The sequence below is a fragment of the Peromyscus leucopus genome, chromosome 16_21, assembly GCF_004664715.2.
Source record: "Peromyscus leucopus breed LL Stock chromosome 16_21, UCI_PerLeu_2.1, whole genome shotgun sequence".
NCBI classification, from domain to species: Eukaryota; Metazoa; Chordata; class Mammalia; order Rodentia; family Cricetidae; genus Peromyscus; species Peromyscus leucopus.
The window spans coordinates 9502916-9527134 of record NC_051084.1 but is presented as its reverse complement, the minus strand read 5'-3'; the positions used below and the strand labels follow the sequence as shown (position 1 = coordinate 9527134).

The 24219-nt window shown below is 48.0% G+C and overlaps 1 protein-coding gene across 3 annotated transcripts in view; it reads right to left on the bottom strand.

Moving 5' to 3' along the window:
* Positions 1-2598: 2598 nt before the first annotated feature.
* LOC114687933 (H-2 class I histocompatibility antigen, Q10 alpha chain-like) overlaps positions 2599-24219 on the bottom strand; it is a 77303-nt gene continuing 55682 nt past the window's right edge. For 2 of the 3 annotated variants that reach the window (XM_037199763.1, XM_028862556.2), the window contains exons 7-8: positions 3160-3207; positions 2599-3021 (exon numbers count right to left, since the gene is read on the bottom strand). In XM_037199763.1, the coding sequence (XP_037055658.1) occupies positions 3017-3021; positions 3160-3207 (53 nt within the window). In that variant the 3' untranslated portion in view covers positions 2599-3016. Of the gene's footprint in view, positions 3022-3159; positions 3208-3355; positions 3389-3565; positions 3683-3808; positions 4085-5403; positions 5680-10690; positions 10961-11162; positions 11368-24219 lie in introns of those variants that run through there. The other variant, XM_028862553.2, reaches the window with a different exon arrangement.

Below are 24219 nucleotides of genomic sequence, written 5' to 3'. Positions count from 1 at the left end.
AGTCAAACAATCAGCCAGGCAGTGGTGGCTCAAGCTTTTAATCCCAGCACTTGGGGAGGCAGAGCCAGGCAGATCTCTGTGAATTTGAGGCCAGCCTGGTCTACAAAGTGAGTTCCAGGAAAGGCACAAAACTACACAGAGAAACCCTGTCTCGAAAAACAAACAAAAAACCAAACAAACAAAAAAAAGAAAAACAAAAAAAGAGTCAAACAATCTGCTTCTATATTGCTCTCTCTGCTTCCTGTTTGCAACTGAAGCTGTAAGCTCTCAGCTTCCTGCTCCCCCACCATGCCTGCAGCTCTGTGAACTGATTGTCTGCCTTGATGCACTCTTATCCACTGGAGCTGTAGCCCAAACAAACTCTTTAAATGTTGTTTTGGTCATGGTATTTTATCATAGCATCAGAAAGGTAATTAACACAAACACATAATTAAAAAAATAATTTTGAGATGGTGTCAATACGTAGACCAGGCTAGACTTGAACTCAAAGATATCTACCTGACTCTACTTTGAAAGAGCCAGGAATAAACCATGTATGTGTCAGCATGCCACACTAAAAAAATTAATAAATATAAAAAAACAATAGCTCTCTACCCTGTTCCTCTCCCCTGTACTCTGGACACTTTCCTTCTGCCCTCCACCTCCCCACACAACCCATCCTTGTTGATTCCCTTACAATGTATCACAGGCATCTTCCCACCACAGCTTCTCCAGGAGACCAGCAACTCTGTATCACTTCCCAGTGTGTCTTAGAAACAGGACTTCCATCTCACATCTGGAACAGACTCTGTGGGCTGATCACAAGGGACACTCATGTGTCCCCTGCTTGAGTAGTGGATTTCCTCCACCCCAGATGGAGACAGTGACAGCTGACCAAGGAAAACATCCATCCAGGGTCAGCATGGTGAACCCTGGGCTCACTGGTCACTCACAGGAGCCTAGGTGAGTCAGGGTATAACCACTGAGCTGACCACTCCAGTGTGCATGTCACTCACACAGCTGCATCACTGCAGTCCCCTGCACAGCTCCCAGCAGCTCCACTCAACAGTCTCCTCTCCCTCAGGAACTGCAGCTGGTTTAACCCTGAGAGGGAAGTGCTACATTGTGTCAGCTCCGTGAATCTGTAGCTTCTTGTGCTTCCTGAGCCTCCTCAGCTCCTCCTGGCTCCAGCAGGGATGTTTCAGTCTAGAGGAAAATTCACACCCTCACCTCCCTCTTCTACAGAAGCTCCCTTGATTAAAACAACCTCAGGCCACATGCTGGTGTGTCGGGTGCAGCACCAGGTCCCCTCACACTGAGGTCAGAGTCACCTGAGCTTCCCCTCAGCAAAGCCCTCCCTCCCTCTCCACCTGCCTTTCTGTCTTTGATCCATTATCCTATTTTTTTTATTCATCCATCAAACATTTATTGAGTATGAATGTTTGCTAGGTCCCAGGCACTGGAAGTCACCATCCCTCACAAGACAAAGATGGCTACATCATGACAGAGATTGTCAACTTCTTGGTCTTCAAACATCTCAGCTAAACTCCTGGAGCTCCTGACTCTAGGTCACAAAGCTAGAAGAGAAAACTGCAGGGGCTGGAACCTGTAGCAGGGGTGAAGTAATTTCCATCTCTGGTGTTCTCACAATCTATTTTATAATAGGTTTGTTAATTTTATGTCTATGAGTGTTTTTCTTAGCTGTATGTGTTTGTACCATGTGCCTATCTGGTGTCCACAGGGGCAGTGGAAGCCATGGAACAGGAGTTATGGACGGTGTGAGCCATGGTGTGGGTGCTGGGATCTGAACCCGGGTCCTCTGCAGGAGCAGCAAGTGCTCTCAACCCCTCAGCCATCTCTGCAGTCCCTGGAATATGTCTTTTAAATAAATCTCCAGTCGACTCAGCCTGTAAATTCCTGAGTAACCACTGGGGGCAGCACCAGGATTCCCAGAGCCAGGGAAGGGCAGGGGACCTTGGGCAGAACACAGATCCAATAGGACAGACTGAGATGAGAACCTGTGCATCCCTCCTCTCTGCCCATCCTACAACCCGGGTTAGATTCTGAAAGATGGGAAAGAAGGAGAGAACCTCCAGGGAGGGGCCTGGAAGGAGGCAGGAGCCCAGGAGACTGAAGTTCATCTTCTCAGCCCAGTCTCCTGAGTCAGGGGCCTACTTTGTTCTTGAGGGAACAAAGATAGACAAACACCTCTTAATGCTGTCACTCAGGGACCCCAAGGGATAAGGAGGAAGGCACCACTTACAGGTACAAGAACAGGCCTAGTCCTCCATACAAACTAAAAAGACAAGAAATAAACAGAGAAGACGGGGTGAAGAGCCATGGCCAGGTCAGAGCCCAGGCTGACCTGTCACAGCAGCCCTGGCTGCTCACAATCCTGGGCACAGGACAAGGCTCTGTCATCCCAGTGTCCCTGTGATCACAGGCTCTCAGCATGTGGTTCAAATGATGAAGAGAACAGAGCCAGGAGGTGACAGAGCTGAGGAGTGACCATGTCACAGCCAACAATGGACTGAGCTCCACCTGGGCAAAGTCCTGCTCACACTCAGCTCCCACAGCCTCATCTTGTCCACCAGATACACACAGCATAATGAACACAGATTCTGGAAGGTTCTCCATGCTGCCATTTATTTCCTCCACAAGCTCTAAGTATTTCAATCCTTTAATTTACCCACCAATCCACCTGTCAGATCAAGGACGTGAACATCAAGTTCACATTCAGATTCTTATTTTCAGTGGGGAGTCAGGGGCTGCAGCCCAGGGCAGCACGGAGGTGACAGGATGGAGATGTCCCCTCCTGCCTGCTGGACCAGGAAGGTTGGCTGTGGAAGGGAACACAGGCAGTGCAGGGACAGGGTCCTGGTGTGCAGGGCCAGCTGGGATCCCCAGTTCTTCACATTGAGCCCACAGGGTCACAGGAATATCAGACACTGTTGCTGAGAGTGAACTGAGGGGCTCAGGACGTCACAGGAGAGACCTGAGCACATCTCTGTCACTCTGTCAGGACAGGCAGCTGTCTTCACGCTATAAACAAGAGTCATGAACAATCACTGTGAAGACAACATCCCAACACCCACCACTCACTCAGAGGGGATTCTGGGAGTCCCTGAAACCCAGTCATGTCCACTTTGCCCCTCCCCAAATCGGTCCCCAGAGTGTCACCTTCACAGCCTGGGAGAGACACATCAGAGCTCTGGGCACTGTCCCTGCCTAGGTTGAAATTATATATAGTCACAGGAAGGTGAAAACATGGCCTCTAGAATAATTCACTGGAGGAGGTATTATGGGTTGGCAGAGCTCCCCAAATAACCAGCTTCACCCCAAGGGCCTCAGGGACAATCCCGCTCCCCACACTTACCTGAAGCTGGAGTATAGTTCCCTCCCCTTTCACCTGTGAGGAGAAAAGCTGTGAGAGACCAGGGAAGACCCCAACCCTAGGAAGTTTCCAGAACTGACAGCAGACCCAGGTTAGAGTCAGGAGCAATGAGGGGTGTGGATGTTTCCCATTAGTGAGGCAGAGCACACTTCTAAAAGGGGCTGGGAGAGAACCAGACCTGCCCTTTCCTACCTGTGTTTCTCCTCCTCCACCACACAACAGCCGCCACAGCTCCAATGATGGTCACAGCTCCAATGAGAACAAGAACAGCAATGGTTGGCATGATGGGGACAGTGGACTGAGGAGGCTCTAGAAGGGAAGGACAGGAGGGGAAGGTGAGGGTCATGACCCCAGGTCTCAGCCTTGACCCTGGTCAGGGTCTATAGATGGTTCCAGCTTCCCCTGACCCCAGCTCTGCACCCACACCCTCCTTACCCCATCTCAGGGTGAGGGGTTGTGTCAGCCCCTCATGGTGCACATGGCATGTGTATCTCTGCTCTTCCCCAGAAGGCACCACCACAGCTGCCCATTTCTGGAAGGTTCCATCCCCAGAAGGTCTGGTCTCCACCAGCTCCATGTCCTGAGTCTGTTCCTCCCCATCCCTCTGCCAGGTTATGGAGATCTCAGCAGGGTAGAAGCCCAGGGCCCAGCACCTCAGGGTGCCATCTCCTTTCAGTGTGGGGTGATGGGTCACATGTGTCTTTGGGGGATCTGTGAGGACGAATTAATAAATCCCTCACTTAACAAGATAAACTGAAATCTGCAAAGACAAAGTTAAACCAATGCTGACACTAAACTGTGTCTGTTTGGACAATTCTGTCATCACACTAGTGACCTCAGGTAGAGCTGATCCCCTCATCACAGAACTGCACATTTACAGTTACGCTGACCAGCATAACTGTCTGTCCAAGTGAACAGCCATCACCAAATGCAGCAGAAATGTGGTGAACCTCTGACACTCAGCCAGAGAAAATGACTCCGCAAGCCCTGCCTCTGGGGGACAAGATACAAGGTATTGTCACCAGGAGCCCTGGAAGTGTGCTGTGGAGCCCTGGGCAGCACTCCCTGGGACACAGCAGTGCTCACAGGGGTGTGTGGATCGTCCCTGTCACTCCTGTCCTGGAGCTGCAGAAGACCCTGTCTATGAGGAAGTTCAATTCCTAATCCACTGGGGCAACACTGTGACTTGTTGGGGCCGAGAGAGCAGGAGGGCTCTGGATGTTCATATGGCAGAAAACAGTCTAAGCTCACAGGAGCCTTTCTAGTGAAAAGGAAACACTGACTTGTCTAATTATCCAGATTAGCAGAGTTGTGTCCGCCCCACCCCCCATCCCTGGCTCCTTTGGAGACTGAAACAGATGATAACATGAGGGGGAGAGAGAGAAACAGTATCACCCCAGTAGGGGGGAAAAAAACTGACTAAAAGCAAAATGACAACTTAAAAAAAAAAAAAGGAAGGAAGAAAAAAAAAAAGAAAAAGCCCCCCCCACAATTTAGTATTTGTCCAAGGCACACCATAAGTGCTCAGGTGGCCATTCTGGGAATAGACGTAATTGGAGTGTGAGGGATGCAAATCTCAGCCACAGGGATTTGGGAGAATGTATCTTTGGAAAGTTCTAGAAACTGTGGAACCAGCCTAGGGTAGGGGCGTCCATGTCTCCCATCAGGTAAAGGAGACTTCCGGTCCTGGCCTGTAAGGCTGACACACTCAGATGACAGGACTCAGTTTCCACAACCCTGGTGTGGGCAGAGACCCCGACCTGGAGAGGCCATGGCTGACAGCGGCTGCAGACTGCAGGAGCCACTGTGGTTAGGTCGGGATCTCCTTTCCCTCCTCTGAGACAGATTTGCAGCTGTCCATGGAGAAGGCTGAGCCTGGGGATCAGTGCGGTCCCTGCCATGCTGGATCAGGAGACCCAGGGACACTGTCTGCCCTGAGACAGGGGCATGACCCCAGCTGAGGGGTTTCTTCTTCCCCAGGACTGAGCCCAGCCCGAGGGCAGAGGGAGGAGCTGCCCGCGGCCCTGCACCTGCTCGCTGCAGCGTGTCCTTCCCATTCTCCAGGTGTCTGAGCAGCCACTCCATGCACTCGCCCTCCAGGTAGGCCCTCAGTCTCTCTGCAACACCAGCCTGCTCCCACTTGCGCCAGGTGATCTGCGCCGCCGTGTCCGCCGCCGTCCACGTCGTCAGGTCGTCGTTCAGGGCGATGTAATCGCGGCCGTCGTAGGCGTACTGTTCATACCCGCGGAGGAGGCGCCCGTCTGACCCCATGTCACAGCCATACATACGCTGGATGGTGTGAGAGCCTGCGGGGACCCCGCGGTCAGCCCCGCCCAACAGAGGTCAGCCCCGCCCATCCGAGGTCAACCCCGCCCTCCAGCGATCAGCCCCGCCCCCGCGGCTCCGCCCACCCGTGGACTCCCCTAAACCGAAAGGGAAACCGGGTCCCGGTCCCCGACTCCTCCCGAACCTCGGACCCGGGACCCGGGGCGACTCCGGCCCGTACGTAGGGACGTGGAGGGGTCGTGACCTCCGACCCGCGTCACACACTGCCCTCGCTCTGGTTGTAGTAGCCCAGCAGGGTCCTCAGGTTTCCTTGGAAAGTCTGCTCGTTGCTCTTGGCTCTCCGTGTATGCTCCTCCCAATGCTCCGGCCCCTCCCGCTCCATCCACGGCGCCCGCGGCTCATATCTCGGAGTCTCCGCGCCGCTGTCGAAGCGCACGAACTGCGTGTCATCCACATAGCCGACTTCCATGTACCGGGGCTCCCCGAGGCCGGGCCGGGACACGATGGTGGAGAAATACCGCAGCGAGTGCGAGCCTGGGGGCGGCGCGCGGTGAGACCCCGACCCTCCTCCCGGGACCCCGGGCGGGTGCGCGGGCCGGGAGGGGAGCAGGGCGCGGGGCTCGGGACGCGGTGGAGAAGGGCGGGAGGGTCTGGCTGGGCGACGCGGGGACGCGGCTTCCCCGGGGCCGCCCCCGCCCTCCCCGCAGAGTCGTTTCCCTCCCGACCCCGCACTCACCCGCGCGGGTCCGGGTCGGGGCCAGGGCGGCCGCCAGCAGCAGGAGCAGCGCGCGCGGGGCCATCGCCCCCATCTCGGATCTGGGGCGTCTGAGTTCCGCGGGCTGCGTGGACTTTATAACCCGTGACCCCGGCGACGCTGATTGGTTCTCCGGGATCTCAGCACCCAATGGGGGTGAGAACAGGACAGTTGTCATCAGTGTCCGGGCAGAAGGACCCGACACAGCTCAGGAGCTGGAGAAGTGAAACTGGGCACCTGGGGATCCCCAGCCCTGGGCTCCCACCCCAGACCTCACTGTCTGGGGACTGAGACTTTGCTGAACCCTGTGCTGCGGGACGGAGCGCTGTTTGTCACGGTGTCTCTGAGCCGCCTAAGGACAACTGTCTCCTCAGGTTAGTCAGGATGAAACCTAAGAGCATGAAGTTTCCAGATAAAATACACACAGCACTTAAAATGAATGTTCACGGAAACAGGTGCTGTCGGAGTCCTGGTGAGGGTGTGGGGCTGCCGTGGACACCTGCATCGTGAGGTGACTGGAGTTTTCACAGCTCTGGTCAAGCACTTTTGACCCTGTGTTATCTGTGACTCTCCGTGCTGGAATCCCACTCTCCTCTGCTTTCACTTTCTACTTCAGTTAGGTGTGGCTGGGATTTGAAGACATCAAGTCAACATCCACAGAAACAAAAAAATTATAAATTTAGGTTTTTTTCCACACTACAGAACAGGGATGAAACCTCAAGTCCCCAGTGTGTACCTCTGCCATGAGAATTACCTCTGCCCAGTGTCCACACTGCACAGGCCTGAGGAACTCAGGAGCCAGCTGTTATGAGACCCAGGGCTCCACAGGCCTGTGACATTCATCTCCTTCATCTCATCAGCTCATAAAGTGTGAGTGAAGGTCACAGAGAGAATGAGAGGTCACAGGTTATGTAACGTCTACCACACCATCGTCATTATTCTGCTTCATTATTAGTTACAGTTCCTTTCTCACTGTGATTTATTCACTAAAGCAACTGTACCATGGCAGTGTGTAGACACAGGGAGCCATGGTGTGTAGACAGGGATCAGTGCCCTGTCGTGCTTGGTCTCCTCGGGGGTCTCTTCCCGGTGGAGAAGGGGGTCTACTGTGCTGAGACAAAGACCAGGTCCACACAGACATCTCAGGACTATGGACTGAAGATCCGTGTAAAACACAACCACGTGGAGCCACAGATGATCATCTGAGTAGAAACACTTGGAGTCTGAGTGTAAGCACCAGGCTGTGAAGACACGATCCTTAGTGAAGAGGAAAAACAATCTCAATTTACAGATGAGATTCCTGAGCATCAGGCTTGGCAGTGGGAGCTGCCCCTGCAGGTGAACACAGGAGCCTGGTCTCTGTGGGCATCTGTGTGGTGCTTGCAGGCCAGTGCCTCTGCTTTAAAGAGAAGCATCTCTCCACTGCATCCCCAACACCCATATTCGCCATTAGATTCCCAGAAGTGACTTTTCTTCTAGAAGATCCAGGGAATCCTTCTTCTCTTCAGAAGGAGGAAGAGGAAGGTTGAGGAGAGAACTAAGTGAGTCTGGCCTGGGGGTCTCTCCTGGTGTTTTCTTGTCTTTTTTTTTTAGGACCAGGCTGGCCTTGAACTCACAGAGACATGAAGCAGGCTTTCTTTCAGACCACCGACCAGCTCCCAAATCATGACAGAGAGACTTACTATTAGTTATGAATGCTTGGCCTTAGCTTAAACGTATCTCTAGCCAGCTTTTCCAAGTCAAGTGGACCTGTTTCTCTTCATCTATGTTTTTCCTCAGGGCTTTTTATCATTACTTCTTTCTTTAGTGTGTCTTACTTTTCTGCTTCCTCTGTGGCTGGCTGGGTAACTGGGTGGTTGTCTGGCTGGCCCATCCTGTCCTTTTCCCCCTTCTTTTCTTCCTCTTCTCTTTTCTCTCCGCCCCCAGCCCCACCCATCCCTCCTCTGCCTAGCCATTGGCTGTTCAGCTTTTTATTAGACGAATCAGGTGCCTTAGGAAGGCAAGGTGAGACATGTGTTGTGCAGTGTTCAGTTCATGTGGGTCTGTGGAAAATATGGTCACTCTAGGATGAATTTTAGCCTTTGTGGCCACAGGGGAGTCAGTTTCTGGCCAACTGACCAACTGTAGCTTTGCAAAAAGGATTTTTATGGCTATACAATTTACATCTTTAGCAAGTCAATTTCCACATACCAAAACCTCTTATCTAACGCTGTCCAAAGACACAAATGACAAAGCAATTCCCAGTCCCAGGACATCTCTGTTTTCCTCCTACAACCAACTTTTGCATAGGCTTTGAACCTTTAGGAAATCATGGTAAGATTTACATACCTCAAGCCTAAGGTACCCTACACAAAAGGTAGCAGTCACAAAAGGCAGATCAAAGCTGGTGCTAACACTCCAGAATCAAACCAGCTGCAGAGTTCTGCAGAAACTCTTGCTACAGAAACAGCAACACATCTTTACATGATTAAATAAATACAACATAAACAAATGTAACACATCTTTATATAGTTAAAAAATAATCTTCCACAACAGACCCATCTGCCTATGCATCCCAAGTCCAGGGATTAAAGGCTTGTGTCACACACCTGGCTTAATTACTTTTCTAGAGCTGTAAGAAGACACTGTGAACCTGGAAACTTGCTGCTTGTCATGCTGCTTGTCATGGCGGCGGCTGCAGTGTCTCCCAAACTCAGTCTTCCACTTCCCAGAATTCTTCTCCTCCTTGTCCTGCCTATACTTCCTCCTGCCTGACTACTGGCCAATCAGTGTTTTATTTATACAGAACAATACCCACAGCACTATCCAAACCTCTGAGCCTGTGTGGCCATTCTCATTCAAACCACCACAGCATTCGGTGCACATGTAAGATGCCCTGCAGGGTTCTGCAGATGTGTCCATTGTGATCTGTGGACAAACACCCTCAAACAGGAGGACCCCTTTGCTTCTGTCACCTCCTGCCCTTCTCCTTCAATCCTCACCCCATCAGTACCAGCAGCCCTCCCTTCTCAGCTCTGCACTAACACTGTCTCTTCCTTTTAATCCAGTTTCTCTCTTGGTCATCCATCTTGTCAGCCATCTTGCTGTGAGGCAGGCTGTGTGGTGTCCTTCTGTGAAATCTACAATGGGAGCTGAAGAGATGGCTCAGGGGTTAAGAGCACCTGTTGCTGTTGCAGAGTGTAACATGAATCTTAAAAGTTCTTCTTAATAAAATCAAACCCGGAGCCAGGTATTGGGGTTAAAGCTGGAAGTTCAGAGAAGCAGAACAAGCTACCACAGCCTTTCCAGTTACTGATGCGTCTCTTGGAAGCTGGAAGAGCACTGAAAGCCAATAGTGTGAACTATTTTACACACTTAAGGAGATTAATGCATTTGATTTTCCTGATCCACCAATTGTGGGCCACAATGGATTTGTTTACTCTATATAAAACTCTTAAGAGTTTGTAGAAAAATAAGGAAAATGATGATGCTGGTCTCTTGCTCTTAGCATCTGTGGATTAAATTTACTGAGGAAAGAATGAGCTCTATGATAAAATCTACCAAGTTCTAATGTCTTAGTGTGGTAATTTGAAATAAAATGTCACCCAAAGGGAGTGGCAATATTAGGAGGTGTGGGTTTGTTGGAGAAAGTGTGTCCCTATGGGACAGGATTTGAGGTCTCTTTTGCTCAAGCTTCCCTCAGTGTCATAGTCAAATTCCTGTTGCTTGCAAGATGTAGGACTCAGCCCCAGCCAGCACCACATCCTCCTGCATGCTGCCATGCTTCCCACCATGATAATGAACTGAACCTCTGACACTGTAATGGAGCCACCTCAATTAAATATTTACTTATAAGGTCGGCCCTCCATCTCTCCTCAGCACCAGCCTGCTCCCACTTGCGCCGGGTGATCTGCGCCGCCGTGTCCGCCGCCGTCCACGTGGTCAGGTTGTCGTTCAGGGCGAGGTAATCGCGGCCGTCGTAGGCGAACTGATTGTACCCGCGGAGGAGGCGCCCGTCCGACCGCAAGTCACAGCCAGACATGACCTGGATGGTGTGAGAGCCTGCGGGGACCCCGCGGTCAGCCCCGCCCCCCCGAGGTCAGCCCCGCCCCCGGCCTCGCCCATCCGAGGTCAGTCCCGCCCACCGCCCCGCCCACCCGCGGACTCCCCTAAACCGAAAGGGAAACCGGGTCCCGGTCCCCGACTCTCCTCCCGAAACTCGGACCCGGGACTGCGGGCGACTCCGGCCCGTACGTAGGGACGTGGAGGGGTCGTGACCTCCGACCCGCGTCACTCACCGCCCTCGCTCTGGTTGTAGTAGCCGAGCAGGGTCCTCAGGTTCCCTCGGAAAATCTGCTCCTCTTTCTTGGCTTTCCGTGTCTCCTCCTCCCAATACTCCGGCCCCTCCCGCTCCACCCACGGCGCCCGCCGCTCCATCCTCGGAGTCTCCGCGTCGCTGTCGAAGCGCACGAACTGGGTGTCATCCACGTAGCCGACAGAGATGAACCGGGGCTCCCCGAGGCCGGGCCGGGACACGATGGTGAAGAAATACCGCATGGAGTGCGAGCCTGGGGGCGGCGCGCGGTGAGACCCCGACCCTCCTCCCGGGACCCCGGGCGGGTGCGCGGGCCGGGAGGGGAGCAGGGCGCGGGGCTCGGGACGCGGTGGAGAAGGGCGGGAGGGTCTGGCTGGGCGACGCGGGGACGCGGCTTCCCCGGGGCCGCCCCCGCCCTCCCCGCAGAGTCGTTTCCCTCCCGACCCCGCACTCACCCGCGCGGGTCCGGGTCGGGGCCAGGGCGGCCGCCAGCAGCAGGAGCAGCGTGCGCGGAGCCATCGTCCCCATCTCGGATCTGGGGCGTCTGAGTTCCGCAGGCTGCGTGGACTTTATAACCCGTGACCGCGCTGATTGGTTCTCCGCGATCTCGGCACCCAATGGGGGTGCGAACAGGACTCTTGTCATCAGTGTCCGGGCAGAAGGACCCGACACAGGTCAGGAGCTGGAGAAGTGAAACTGGGCACCTGGGAATCCCCAGCCCTGGGCTTCCACCCCAGACCTCACCGCCTGGAGACTGAGACTTTGCTGAACTCTGTACTGCAGGACGGAGCGCTGTTTGTCACGGTGTCTCTGAGCTGCGTGAGGACAACTTCTCCTCAGGTTAGTCAGGATGAAACCTAAGAGCATGAAGTTTCCACATAAAATACACACAGCACTTAAAATGAATGTTCACAGAAACAGGTGCTGTCGGAGTCCTGGTGAGGGTGTGGGGCTGCCGTGGACACCTGCATCGGGAGGTGACTGGAGTTTTCACAGCTCTGGTCAAGCACTTTTGACCCTGTGTTATCTGTGACTCTCCCTCCTGGAATCCCACTCACCTCTGCTTTCACTTTCTACTTCAGTTATGTGTGGCTGGGATTTGAAGACATCAAGTCAACATCCACAGAAACAAAAAATTTATAAATTTAGTTTTTTTTCCACACTACAGAACAGGGATGAAACCTCAAGTCCCCAGTGTGTACCTCTGCCATGAGAATTACCTCTGCCCAGTGTCCACACTGCACAGGCCTGAGGAACTCAGGAGCCAGCTGTTATGAGACCCAGGGCTCCACAGGCCTGTGACATTCATCTCCTTCATCTCATCCGCTCATCAAGTGTGAGGAAGGTCAGAGAGAGAATGAGAGGTCACAGGTTATGTAACTTCTACCACACCATCGTCATTATTCTGCTTCATTTTTAGTTACAGTTCCTTTCTCACTGTGATTTATTCACTAAAGCAACTGTACCATGGCAGTGTGTGGACACAGGGAGCCATGGTGTGTAGACAGGGATCAGTGCCCTGCTGTGCTTGGTCTTCACGGGGGTCTCTTCCCAGTGGAGAAGGAGGTCTACTGTGCTGAGACAAAGACCAGGTCCACACAGACATCTCAGGATTATGGACTGAAGATCCGTGTAAAACACAACCCCCTGGAGCCACAGATGATCATCTGGGTAGAAACACTTGGAGTCTGAGTTTAAGCACCAGGCTGTGAAGACACGATCCTGAGTGAAGAGGAAAAAAAATCTCAATTTACAGATGAGATTCCTGAGCATCAGGCTTGGCAGTGCGAGCTGCCCCCTGCAGGTGAACACAGGAGCCTGGTCTCTGTGGGAGTCTGTGTGGTGCTTGCAGGCCAGCGCCTCTGCTTTAAAGAGAAGCATCTCTCCACTGCATCCCCAACACGCATATTTGCCATTGGATTCCCAGAAGTGACTTATCTTCTAGAAGATCCAGAGAATCATTCTTCTCTTCAGAAGGAGGAAGAGGAAGGTTGAGGAGAGAACTAAGTGAGTCTGGCCTGGGGGTCTCTCCTGGTGTTTTCTTGTCTTTTTTTTTAAGACCAGGCTGGCCTTGAACTCACAGAGACATGAAGCAGGCTTTCTTTCAGACCACCGACCAGCTCCCAAATCATGACAGAGAGACTTATTATTAGTTATGAATGCCTGGCCTTAGCTTAAACGTATCTCTAGCCAGCTTTTCCAAGTCAAGTGGACCTGTCTCTCTTCATCTATGTTTTTCCTCGGGGCTTTTTACCATTACTTCCTTCCTTTAGTGTGTCTTACTTTTCTGCTTCCTCTGTGGCTGGCTGGGTAACTGGGTGGTTGTCTGGCTGACCTATCCTGTCCTTCTCCCCCTTCTTTTCTTCCTCTTCTCTTTTCTTTCCGCCCCCCCCCCCAAACCTGCCCATCCCTCCTCTGCCTAGCCATTGGCTGTTCGGCTTTTGATTAGACGAATCAGGTGCCTTAGGAAGGCAAGATGAGACATGTGTTGTGCCGTGTTCAGTTCATGTGGGTCTGTGGAAAATATGGTCACTCTAGAATGAATTTTAGCCTTCGTGGCCACATGGGAGTTAGCTCTGGAAAACTGACCAACTGTAGCTTTGCAAAAAGGATTTTTATGGCTATACAATTTACATCCTTAGCAAGTCAATTTCCACATACCAAAACCTCTTATCTAACGCCGTCCAAAGACACAAATGGCAAAGCAATTCCCAGTCCCAGGACATCTCTGTTTTCCTCCTACAACCAACTTTTGCATAGGCTTTGAACCTTTAGGAAATCATGGTAAGATTTATATACCTCAAGCCTAAGGTACCCTACACAAAAGGTAGCAGTCACAAAAGGCAGATCAAAGCTGGTGCTAACACTCCAGAATCAAACCAGCTGCAGAGTTCTGCAGAAACTCTTGCTACAGAAACAGCAATACATCTTTACGTAATTAAACAAATACAACATAAACAAATGTAACACATCTTTATATAGTTAAAACATAATATTCCACAACAGACCCCCCCTGCCTGTGCATCCCAAGTCCTGGGATTAAAGGCTTGTGTCACATACCTGGCTTAATTACTTTTCTAGGGCTGTAAGAAGACACTGTGAACCTGGGAACTTATAAAAGAAAGTTTAAATTGGTCCTCAGTTTTCAGAGAGTTTGAATCCAGGATGTTAGAGGAAAGGTGTGGTGGCAGGAACAGCTGAGAGCTCACATCTCAATCCACAAGCAATTGTCAGAGTCACTGGAATAGTGGGGGTCTCTTAAAACCTCCATGCCCAGCCCCAGTGACACACCTCCTCCCACACGGCCACTCCTGCTGATCCGTCCCAAGCAGTTCCATCAACTGGAGCTGAAGTATCCTGTAGCTGGAGTTTTCTCTTCAGGTCCCACCAAGCCCCGGAAGTCCCACAGCCCACTTATAAAATTAACACACAGACACTTATATTATTTTCAAACTGTATGGCTGTGGCAGGCTTCTTGCTAACTGTTCTTGTATCTTAAATTAACCCATTTCTATAAATCTATACCTTGCCACGTGGCTCGTGGCTTACTGGCGTCTTCACATGCTGCTTGTCATGGTGGCGGCTGGCATTGTCTCCCCAACTCAGCCTTCCACTTCCCAGAATTCTCATCTCTCCTTGTCCCACCTATACTTCCTGCCTGGCCACTGGCCAATCAGTGTTTTATTTATCCAGAGTGATATTCACAGCACTCCCCCCCTTTTTTTTCCCCCAAAAAGTAAGCTTTTAACTTTCACTTAGTAAAATTACAGATAACAAAACAATTACCAAACAAGAATTACAGTTATAATATCCAGTCCATTTATAGTTTATTTGGCAAAATTAAAGAAGATATCCTATCTATCTTATATTTGTGAGTCTAAGGTTTTATATCTAACTTATCTTTATCATAACTAAGGAAAATTGTAACTATCTAGCTTTAAGTATATCAAAGAACTCATAAGGATATAATACTACCTGAGAAACGGGAGAAGGATGCAAGCAACTTTCGGGTGTCTTGCAGGGTAGACAGAGACAGCTAGCAGCCTAGACAGTCATCCAAAATTCTCTTGTAAAGTTGGGGCATCTGTCTTCAGCCCACAGGCCTAGAGTCTCTCAGTCACTTATTTTAGTTTCCTGTAGAATGTCTGGCAGTTTCCTCTGTGAAGCAGGAACCTGAAGAACCATTTTGTCAAGCAAAGTTCAGTGGTCACCTTTTTATGGATCTTGTATGTCGAGTTGATCAAGCAGTCCAGGCAAGAACAGTTTCTTGCCCAAATGGCTATTTTTGCCAAGGTGAAGATAAACTCCATATGGAGTGTCTTCGATGTCCATTCTTCTCTCTGAAGTAAATCGGTGCTGCCAGGAGCAAACATGTCTCACTGTCCAGAAAGTCTAAGTTTTTAAAATATTTTAAATGCCATATTCTGTAGGTCTTTGAAGTATTTGAAGATTACCAATCTATCTGAAATATATCTATGTATACCTAGAAGACTTCACTAACATGGCTACAAGAATGATTATCACAGATGAGTAATTATTAATCTATTTTTTAATTATCCATTACAATTTTAAATGAACTGTACAAACATAACACCTCAAACAAGAGTAGAAATATACACACAGTATAACAAAATTAACTTTGAATTTGTATCAATAAACTAAAATCCATAGCAATGTAAAACATTTTAAACAAGTTGTTGCTCTTTAAAAGTAGGTTCATTAATCTACTCTTTTATCCTATCATCTCTATATCCTATATATCTATATCATATCCCCTTTTCTCTTTTAGAAAGAGATCACATTTATAATCAACCTGTTTTAAATAAAAATATTGGTTTTTCTCTGTCCCACACCAGAGGGCTCTTTTGATTTGGGTTAAGAATCTCTTAACCTTTTATTTTAGCAATATGTCTGGGTTTAGAGAGGGAGTGAGCCAATTCCATCTCCAAAGCCAGCTTTGTATATTTGGGAATTTGGGTGTAGCATCTCTTACTACTTCCTGCTGGAGTGGGGGGGTGCTGTATCTTATGGGGACACAAAGAAACTTTTAGGCTTATGGGGGTAATCCGTGAGGGTGTATTGTCTGAGCCAGTTGCCTTAAAATCATTTTGGATGTTGGATCATCTGGGCCATGGTGTCATCAGAGACCTTTCAGGGGGTCTTGGCTGGTCAAACTTGATGTATCTTAATCTGGAACAAATCCATAGCCTCTGGCTTTCTGTGGAAACCAAAGCAGAGCCTCTTTTCCAAAGTAACATATCCTTATATCCAAATTTTGAAGTCAAGATACCTTTAAAATTTACATTTTTGTTTAACTCAACAGCTTTTACCATTAAATGTTTTTTTCTGTAGTTAAAAATATCAAAGAGAACATAATCCAGATTCTTTGTGGGATATCCATTTTTACGTGGCTTATTTTTTATATTAGTTTTACTATTTCTTTAAAGACTTTATTTTTTAAACTATATATTTGTATAGATAACTGTGTATATCATCTTTTTGTCTCTTTCAAGCCATCGTCTATTTTTACGCACATTGTAAACTATTTCATATGAATCTGTCTTATTGAGAATCTATCGCTTTAAACTGTAGCAGTTGTAAGACTGAAACTGTGCTGTGGCTGCTGGCTCTGCCTACCTCAGCTTCCCAACATAGCAGTAGTACATTTATTGCCAGCTCTGGGAGCTGTCTTTATCCAAGAAGCATGTAGCCCATAAACCTCTTAAAAAAAAAAAACTAGCAAAGGCTTAATCCACCACACAGCAGCAGGGTAATGTGCTGCTTGTAGATGCCTCATTCCTGTCATACTGCAGGTCCAGCCCAAATGCCAGGAACCCACCAGTAACTCAAACCTGTGTTTTGTGGTGTCTAGCTGCCCACATGAGACATGAAGCAGGAACCTGCTTTTGGCTCTGTTTAGAATTGCTTATTAAATATTCTGAGGTTTAAGGTGGAAACTCAAGCCATTGGGCACCATTTGCAGCTGGAGTTTTCTCTCCAGGTTTCACCAAGACCCGGCAGTACTACAACCCACTTAAAAATAAACACACAGACACTTATATTATTTACAAACTGTATGGCCGTGGCAGGCTTCTTGCTAACTGTTCTTGTGTCGTAAATTAACCCATTTCTATAAATCTATACCTTGCCACGTGGCACGTGGCTTGTGGCTTACCGACATCTTCACATGCTGCTTGTTATGGAGGTGGCTGGCAGTGACTCTGACTCAGCCTTCCACTTCCCAGAATTCTTCTCCTCCTTGTCCCGCCTATACTTCCTCCTTCCTGACCACTGGCCAATCAGTGTTTTATTTATACAGAACAATGCCCACAGCACTATCCAAACCTCTGAGCCTGGGTGGCCATTCTCATTCAAACCACCACTGCATTCAGTGCAGATGTGAGATGCCCTGCAGGGTTCTGCAGATGTGTCCATTGTGATCTGTGGACAAACACCCTCAAACAGGAGGACCCCACTGTGTTAGGATCTCCCCTTTGCTTCTGTCACCTCCTGCCCTTCTCCTTCAGTCCTCACCCCATCAGTACCAGCAGCCCTCCCTTCTCAGCTCTGCACTAACACTGTCTCTTCCTTTTAATCCAGTTTCTCTCTGTGGTCCCCCATCTTGTCAGCCATCTTGCTGTGAGTCAGGCTGTGTGGTGTCCTTCTGTGAAATCTCCAATGGGGGCTGGAGAGATGGCTCAGGGGTTAAGAGCACCTGTTGCTGTTGCAAAGTGTAGCACGGGTCTTAAAAGTTCTTCTTAATAAAATCAAACCCGGAGCCAGGTATTGGGGTGAAGGCTGGAAGATCAGAGAAGCAGAACAAGCCACAACTTCCTCACCTCGCCAATTCCTCAGCTGATCCTGTTTCCTCAGACTGGAAGCCTCTGAGTCCTCATCCAAATGAATCTCAGCTGAACTGCTGCTCAAAACCCTAAAAGCTTAACCAGCCTAGTTCCTGGTCCTCACGCCTTATATACCTTTCTGCAATCACTTCCTGGGATTAAAGGCTCTTGTTACCACGTGGGGCTGTTTGCTGTGTGGCTTTGAACTCACAGAGATCCAGGCGGATCTCTGCCTCTGAAATGCTAGGATTAAAGGCGTGTGTGCCACCATTTTCTGGCCTCTATATCTAGTGACTGTTCTGTTCTCTGACCCCAGATAAGTTTATTAGGGTGCACAGTATTTTGGGAACACAATACCACCACATGATGCTTTACTACGATCTGTGACTCCAGTTCCAGGGGACCCAGTGCCTGGTGTTCCTACATACTCATAATCAAAAAACAAATACATCCAATAAAAATAAAATTTAAAAATTTATTTTGAAAAAAACTCCACTGGCTCCCTCTGCCTCTCCTAAACTAGAGTGTGAGGCCCAGGGGCTGAGGGCACAGGGCTGTTCTGTCAACATTGTTCCAGCTCTGGAACAGGACAGGGACTGAAGACTGAAATAGGCTGTGCTGAAATAAAAATGTTCAAAACAGCATAAAGTTAAAAATACAAAAAGATTTCATTTTACGGACCTTCTGTGCACAGTGGGTCACAGCCTCGTTCCAGGAAGAGCACACTGTGTGTGCTCATCTTTGCACTTGAGCCGTGTCTTAGTTTTTAATTGCCACTGAACAGGACCAATTTGAGTTACTTAAATGGTAACGTGTAACAGACCAGGACATCCCCAACATCAGGAGAGTTCCTGCACTACTGATCTCCCCTTCCCCATCTTCCCTCCTACATTAGACCCCTCAGGGTCTCACTTTCTAATGAGAAAGAGAAGTGTTAGTGTCTAGGGCAATAGTTCAACACGATGAAGAAAGAAAACAGGACTGGGTCTGAGCCCTCAGGGAATAAGGCTAAGGGGACCCATGCTGGCTGCGCTGCCCCATTCCTCCTGTCCACTCTGCTCCAAGGGTCTCAGGTCTCAGGCTGCCCTGCCCTCATCAAACTTAGAGCCAATGGAACTTTCCATCCTTTCCCACCTGTGGGAAGAAGCACCTGTTTTCTTTTAGGGAGGAGGCAGAGCCATGGAAACCAAAGGAGGCTGCAAAGCCTGGAACCAGGGAAGTTTCCAGAACTCTGACACAGACTGTGATGTCTATTGTTGGTTGTCAACTTGACAATTTCTAGAATTAAGGAAAACCCCAAATCAGAGAGCACATCTGTGAGGGATTTTTGCTTAATTTGAAGTGGGAAGATCAACTTCTGATCTGGATCTTGGCAACAACGTGTGTGTGTGTGTGTGTGTGTGTGTGTGTGTGTGTGTGTGTGTGTGTGTGTTTCCAGGCAGGGTTTCTCTGTGTGACAGCTTTGGCTGTCTTGGAACTTGCTTTATAGACCAGGTGGCCTCAAACTCAGAAATCAGTCTGTCTCTACCTCCCAAGTGCTGGGATTAAAAGCATGAGCCACTACACTAGAAGACAACAACCTTTAATCCTGATTGAGAGTGGAAAGACCCACCTCTAGTCTGGGCCATACCTTCTGCTGGCAGTCTATTCCAGGACATGGAAGAAGGAAACTTGCTCTGTAAGCCTGCTTGCTCTTGCTCTTACTAGCAAGTCCATTCATTCACGGGTCTCAGAGGCTACTTCTTCAGGTGTTAGCATATACTGAAGACCAGATGAGACTCCAGCCTAGTGGACTGAACAGCTACTGAATTCTTGGACTTTCTGTTCATAGCCAGCCATTGTTGGATTAGCTGGACCACAGCATACAAATCATTCATTCTAACATATCATAGATAGATAGATAGATAGATAGATAGATAGATAGATAGATAGATAGATAGATAGGTAAAGAGAGATTAATTCAATCAGTTCTGTTAATCTAGAGAACCCTGAGAAATACAGATTTTTATAAAAAGTAGTTCTAGAGCAACAGAAATATAAGGATGAATCTTTTTATTATCTGGAATAGACTTTCCAGTTTGCAAACACCTACAGCTCCCAAAGCTCTTCCAGTTGCTGATGTATCTCTTGGAAGCTGGAAAAGCACTGAAAACCAATGGTGTGAACTATTTCTTATACTTAAAGAGACATATGCCTTTGATTATCCCGACCCATCAATTGTGGGCCACCATGGGCTTGTTTACTCTGTATAAAACTCTTAACATTTTGTAGAAAAATAAGGAAAATGATGATGTTGGTCTGTTGCTCTTAGCATCTGTGGATAAATTGACTGAGGAAAGGAATGAGCTCTATGATAAAATCTACCAACTTCTAGTATCTCACTGTAGTGGTGTGAAATAAAATGTCCCCAAAGGGAGCGACACTATTAGGAGAGTAACTTTTTGGAAGAAGCATGTCACTCTGGGGCAGGACTTGAGGTCTCTCTTGCTCAAGCTTCCTTCGTGTGATAGTCAACTTCCCATTGCCTGCAAGATGTAGGACTCTCACCTCAAGCACCACATCTGCATGCATGCTGCCATGCTTCCCACCATGATAATGGACTGAACCTCCAAAACTGTAAGGGAGCCACCTCAATTAAATGTTTGCTTACATGAGTTGCCATGGCCATGGTGTCTCTTCTCAGCAATAAAAACTCAAGCTAAGATATGGTGATATTTTATTTGTACTGAAATGTGATTTTATTTGTATGTTAATAAATAACGTTGCCTGGGGGTCAGAGCTAATAGCAAGCCATTGCAGAAGCTGGGTGGTGGTGCACACCTTTAATCCCAGCTCTTGGGAGGCAGAGCTAGGCGGATCTCTGTGTGTTCAAGGATACAGACAGTATAGAGACACACTCTATTAATCTCAATACCAACCTTAGAATACCTGGAAGTCTGTACAGACAGGCAGTGACAAGGCAGTCATGTGGTTGGGTTTACAACCAATGAGAAGGCAGAACATGAAGTCTATATAAAGACAAACACACAGGAAGTAGGTCTCTTGGCTAAAGAGGATAGTTACAGCAGTGAAGGGTAAGGCTCTTAGCTCTAACCTCTTGGGCTTTCATCTTTGCATTGGCTCTGTATTTCTTATTTAATAAGATGGTTACTTCTACAGTAAGACACTTAGATTACAGTGAATGACAACAGTTAACAGTGATAAAATTGACATGCTCCAGATGGGAATAAACAGTCTAGAGGTTTCTAAGTGTGACCTGGAAGAGAATCTTCTCTCCACAGCTACAGAGCTCACATTGCAGAAAATCAAACAGAAGCCCTCACTATAAGGTTGGCTGAATGACAGTGAAAATTCAAGTCCCAGCCATGAAGAGTTCAGCTGTTAAAGTAAGGGCATTAATTGGCAAAGAATGAGATCTTGTAACTTGGGATTTGGATGTGCGGCAGGACCCTACTGAAGCTGAGAAGTTTGACCCCTCAGATTCTCAGGCTTTAATCACACCTGAGAAAGTAGTCTCTTTAACCGCAGCCCCACCTTCTGAATACATCTTTGACTGAACAAATGAATCTTTCATTGTGTGTTAAGCCAGCGGTGACTTTCTCTGAAGGAAAGACCAGGCAAGACAATCCTGATTTCCCTCAGATCCCACCAACAGTTGCCTCTAGACCTTCACCAGACTGTAGGCAAAGCAGGATCTTTGGGGAAGGTAGAAGTTAGCTTAGTGCCTGAGGAGGGCGCTACACTGCTAAAGAGTTTAATGAGTTTGCTAATTCATTCCAGCAGAAGTCTGGGGAATATGTGTGGGAATGGATGTTAGGTTGTGGGATAATGATGGAAGGAACATTAAAACTGGGTCAGACTGAGTTTATTGATATGGGCCCTCTAAGTGCAGATTCTAGATTGAATATGGAAGCTCCCACAGTTTATAAAGGTGTCAAAAGATTATATGGTTGTCTGAAGCATTTGTCAAAAGATGGCTTACTGATAAGGACTTGGAGATGCCTGATATCCCTTGGCTTAGTGTTGATGAAGGGATTCTAAGACTCAGGGAAATTGCAATGCTAGAGTGGATGTACTGTGTAAAAACTACTACTATACCAGGGGATGGCCCAAAAGACCTGCTGTGGTGGTATTCTAATTGTACTGAAATGTGGTTTTATGTATGTTAATAAATAAAGTTGCCCAGGGGTCAGAGCTATTAGAGCCATAGACAGATCGTGGTGGTGGAGGCAATGGCAGCGGCCCATGCCTTTAATCCCATAGATCTCTCTGTGTTCAGGGATACAGCCAGCAATGGAGACATACGCCTTTAAGACCTAGAGGGCTGTACATACAGACAGTGACGAGGCATTCACGTGTTTGGTTTACAACCAATGAGAAGGCAGAACAAAATACTATGAAAAGACAGACACACAGGAAATAGCTCTCTTTTGGGAAGCTAGGACCACCGCAGGAGGAAGGGTGAGATTTTAGCTCTGAGCTCTGATCTCTTGGCTTTCTCTTTTACATTCTTCTGTGTTTCTTATTTAATAAGACAGTTGGTTACATCAACAACCTGCTCTTCACTGATCCTAAGGACACAAAATGGTGAGGGGGCACCAGCACGTTTCCAGAGTCTTGTTGTCACCCTTTTCCTTGAGCCAGACCTCAGGGCTGAGACGCTGCTGCTCAGTTTGATGAATTAAAGGAATGAGTTTACTTGGGTCCAAAGATATCAGGGTCCAAATGGCAGCATGGAATTGCTAAAGACAAGGTGATCATAGTTACTATAATGTTCAGCACAGGCAAAGTTAATTTTATGGTGGCATGATTCACATGGACTTTTGGTGCTGGATTAATCTTGACGTTTCCAGGTATGAAATAAATAAGAAGCTGTCTTAGTCAGTGTTATATTGCTGCAAAGAGACACCATGAACATGGCAAATCTTGTAAAGGAGAGAATTTATTTGGGGTTTGCTCACAGTTTCAGAGGTTTAGTCCATTATCATCATGATGAAGACCTTGGCAACATGCAGGCAGACATGGCTCTAGAGATTTTGCTGGGAGTTCTACATCCAGATCCTCAGGCAACAGGAAGAGTGAGAGCCACTAACCCTGGCTTGGGCTTTTGAAAATCAAAGGCCACCACCAGTGACACATGTCCTCAAGCAAGGCCACACTGAATTCACACCTCCTAATCTTCCTTAAACAGTGCCATTCCCTGATGACCAAGCATCCAAATACATGAGTCTGTGGGGTCATTTTTATTCAAACCACCACATTTTACTCCTAGGCCCACATAGCCTTGTAGTAATATCATAATGCAAAATGCATTCAGTTCAACTTCAAAAGTCCCTATAGTCTGTAACAATCTCAACATTGTCTAAAAGTCCAAAGTTCAAAATCTCTTCTGCGACTCATGGTATTCTCTTGACTGCAATTCCCTGTAAAATGAAAATAAAAAGGCAGATCACATACTTCCATCACACAGTGTCACAGGAAATACATTACCAGTCCAAAATGGAGAAAGGGAGCATAGTGAGGAAATACTGGGCCAAAGCTAGACCAAAAAACCAGGTGGCAAACTCCAAATCTGCATCTCCATCTCTGATGTCAAAACACTCTTCACATCTCCAACTCCTTTCAGCTCTGTTGACTGCAACACACTTCTATCTCAGGCTGGTTCCACAGAGTTTTAGCACCTGTCCATGAGAGGTGTCCATGGGCACCATTCCTTCACACAATGGCCTCTCTGGGCCTCCATGCAGGGACACCCCTGATACACATGATGGGCCTCAGCTGCTTTCCTTAGCCACAGAGAGATTCCACAACCCCATGGACCACTTCCTCCGTGGAAAGGACAACACTTTGCCCTTACTTGAGTGGACACTTATTCTGGTTATGGATTTGCCATTCATAACATAATGCTTCTGCCATACCACCACCCATGGACTTAGAGCATGCCTTATCCACTGCCATGGTATTCCACACAGTATTGCTTCTGACCAAAAACTCACTTCACAGCCAGAGAAGTGGGACAGTCGTCCACGATCATGGAATCTACTAATTTACCATGTTTTCCACCATCCTGAAGCAGCTGGCCTGTTAGGAAAATGGAATGTTGTAAATGACACTTTTCCTGACTCGACTGCCTGGCCCCAAATAACTGACTGACTCAGAGGCTGGATGTAAATTATAGAGGCTCAGTCAGTAGCAGAGGTTTGTTACTAGCTAACTCTTATATTTTAAGTTAACCCATATGCCTTATCTATACTCTGTCACATAGTGGTACCTTTATTACTGTGGCACATTCATCTCCTGCTCCCTCTACATCTGACTGGTGACTCCTGACTCCACCCTTCACCTTCCCATCATCCTTCATTTGGTCACCCTGCTTCTATTTCCTGCATGGCTACTGGCCAGTCAGCATTTTATTAAACCAATTTGAGTGACAAATCATTACAGATTATTCCACAGCATTTCCCCCTTTTGTCCAATTAAAAATGTTTTAACTTTAACATAGTAAGATTATATATAATAAAAACAGTTATTAAGTAAGAATTACACTATCTAATCCATTTGCATTTGGCAAATTAGAGAAAGTACTTAATTATCTATCTTATCTTAGATATTCTAAAGTTTTCTATCTAATTTACTTTCTATTATAACTAAGCAAAACTATAATTATAGC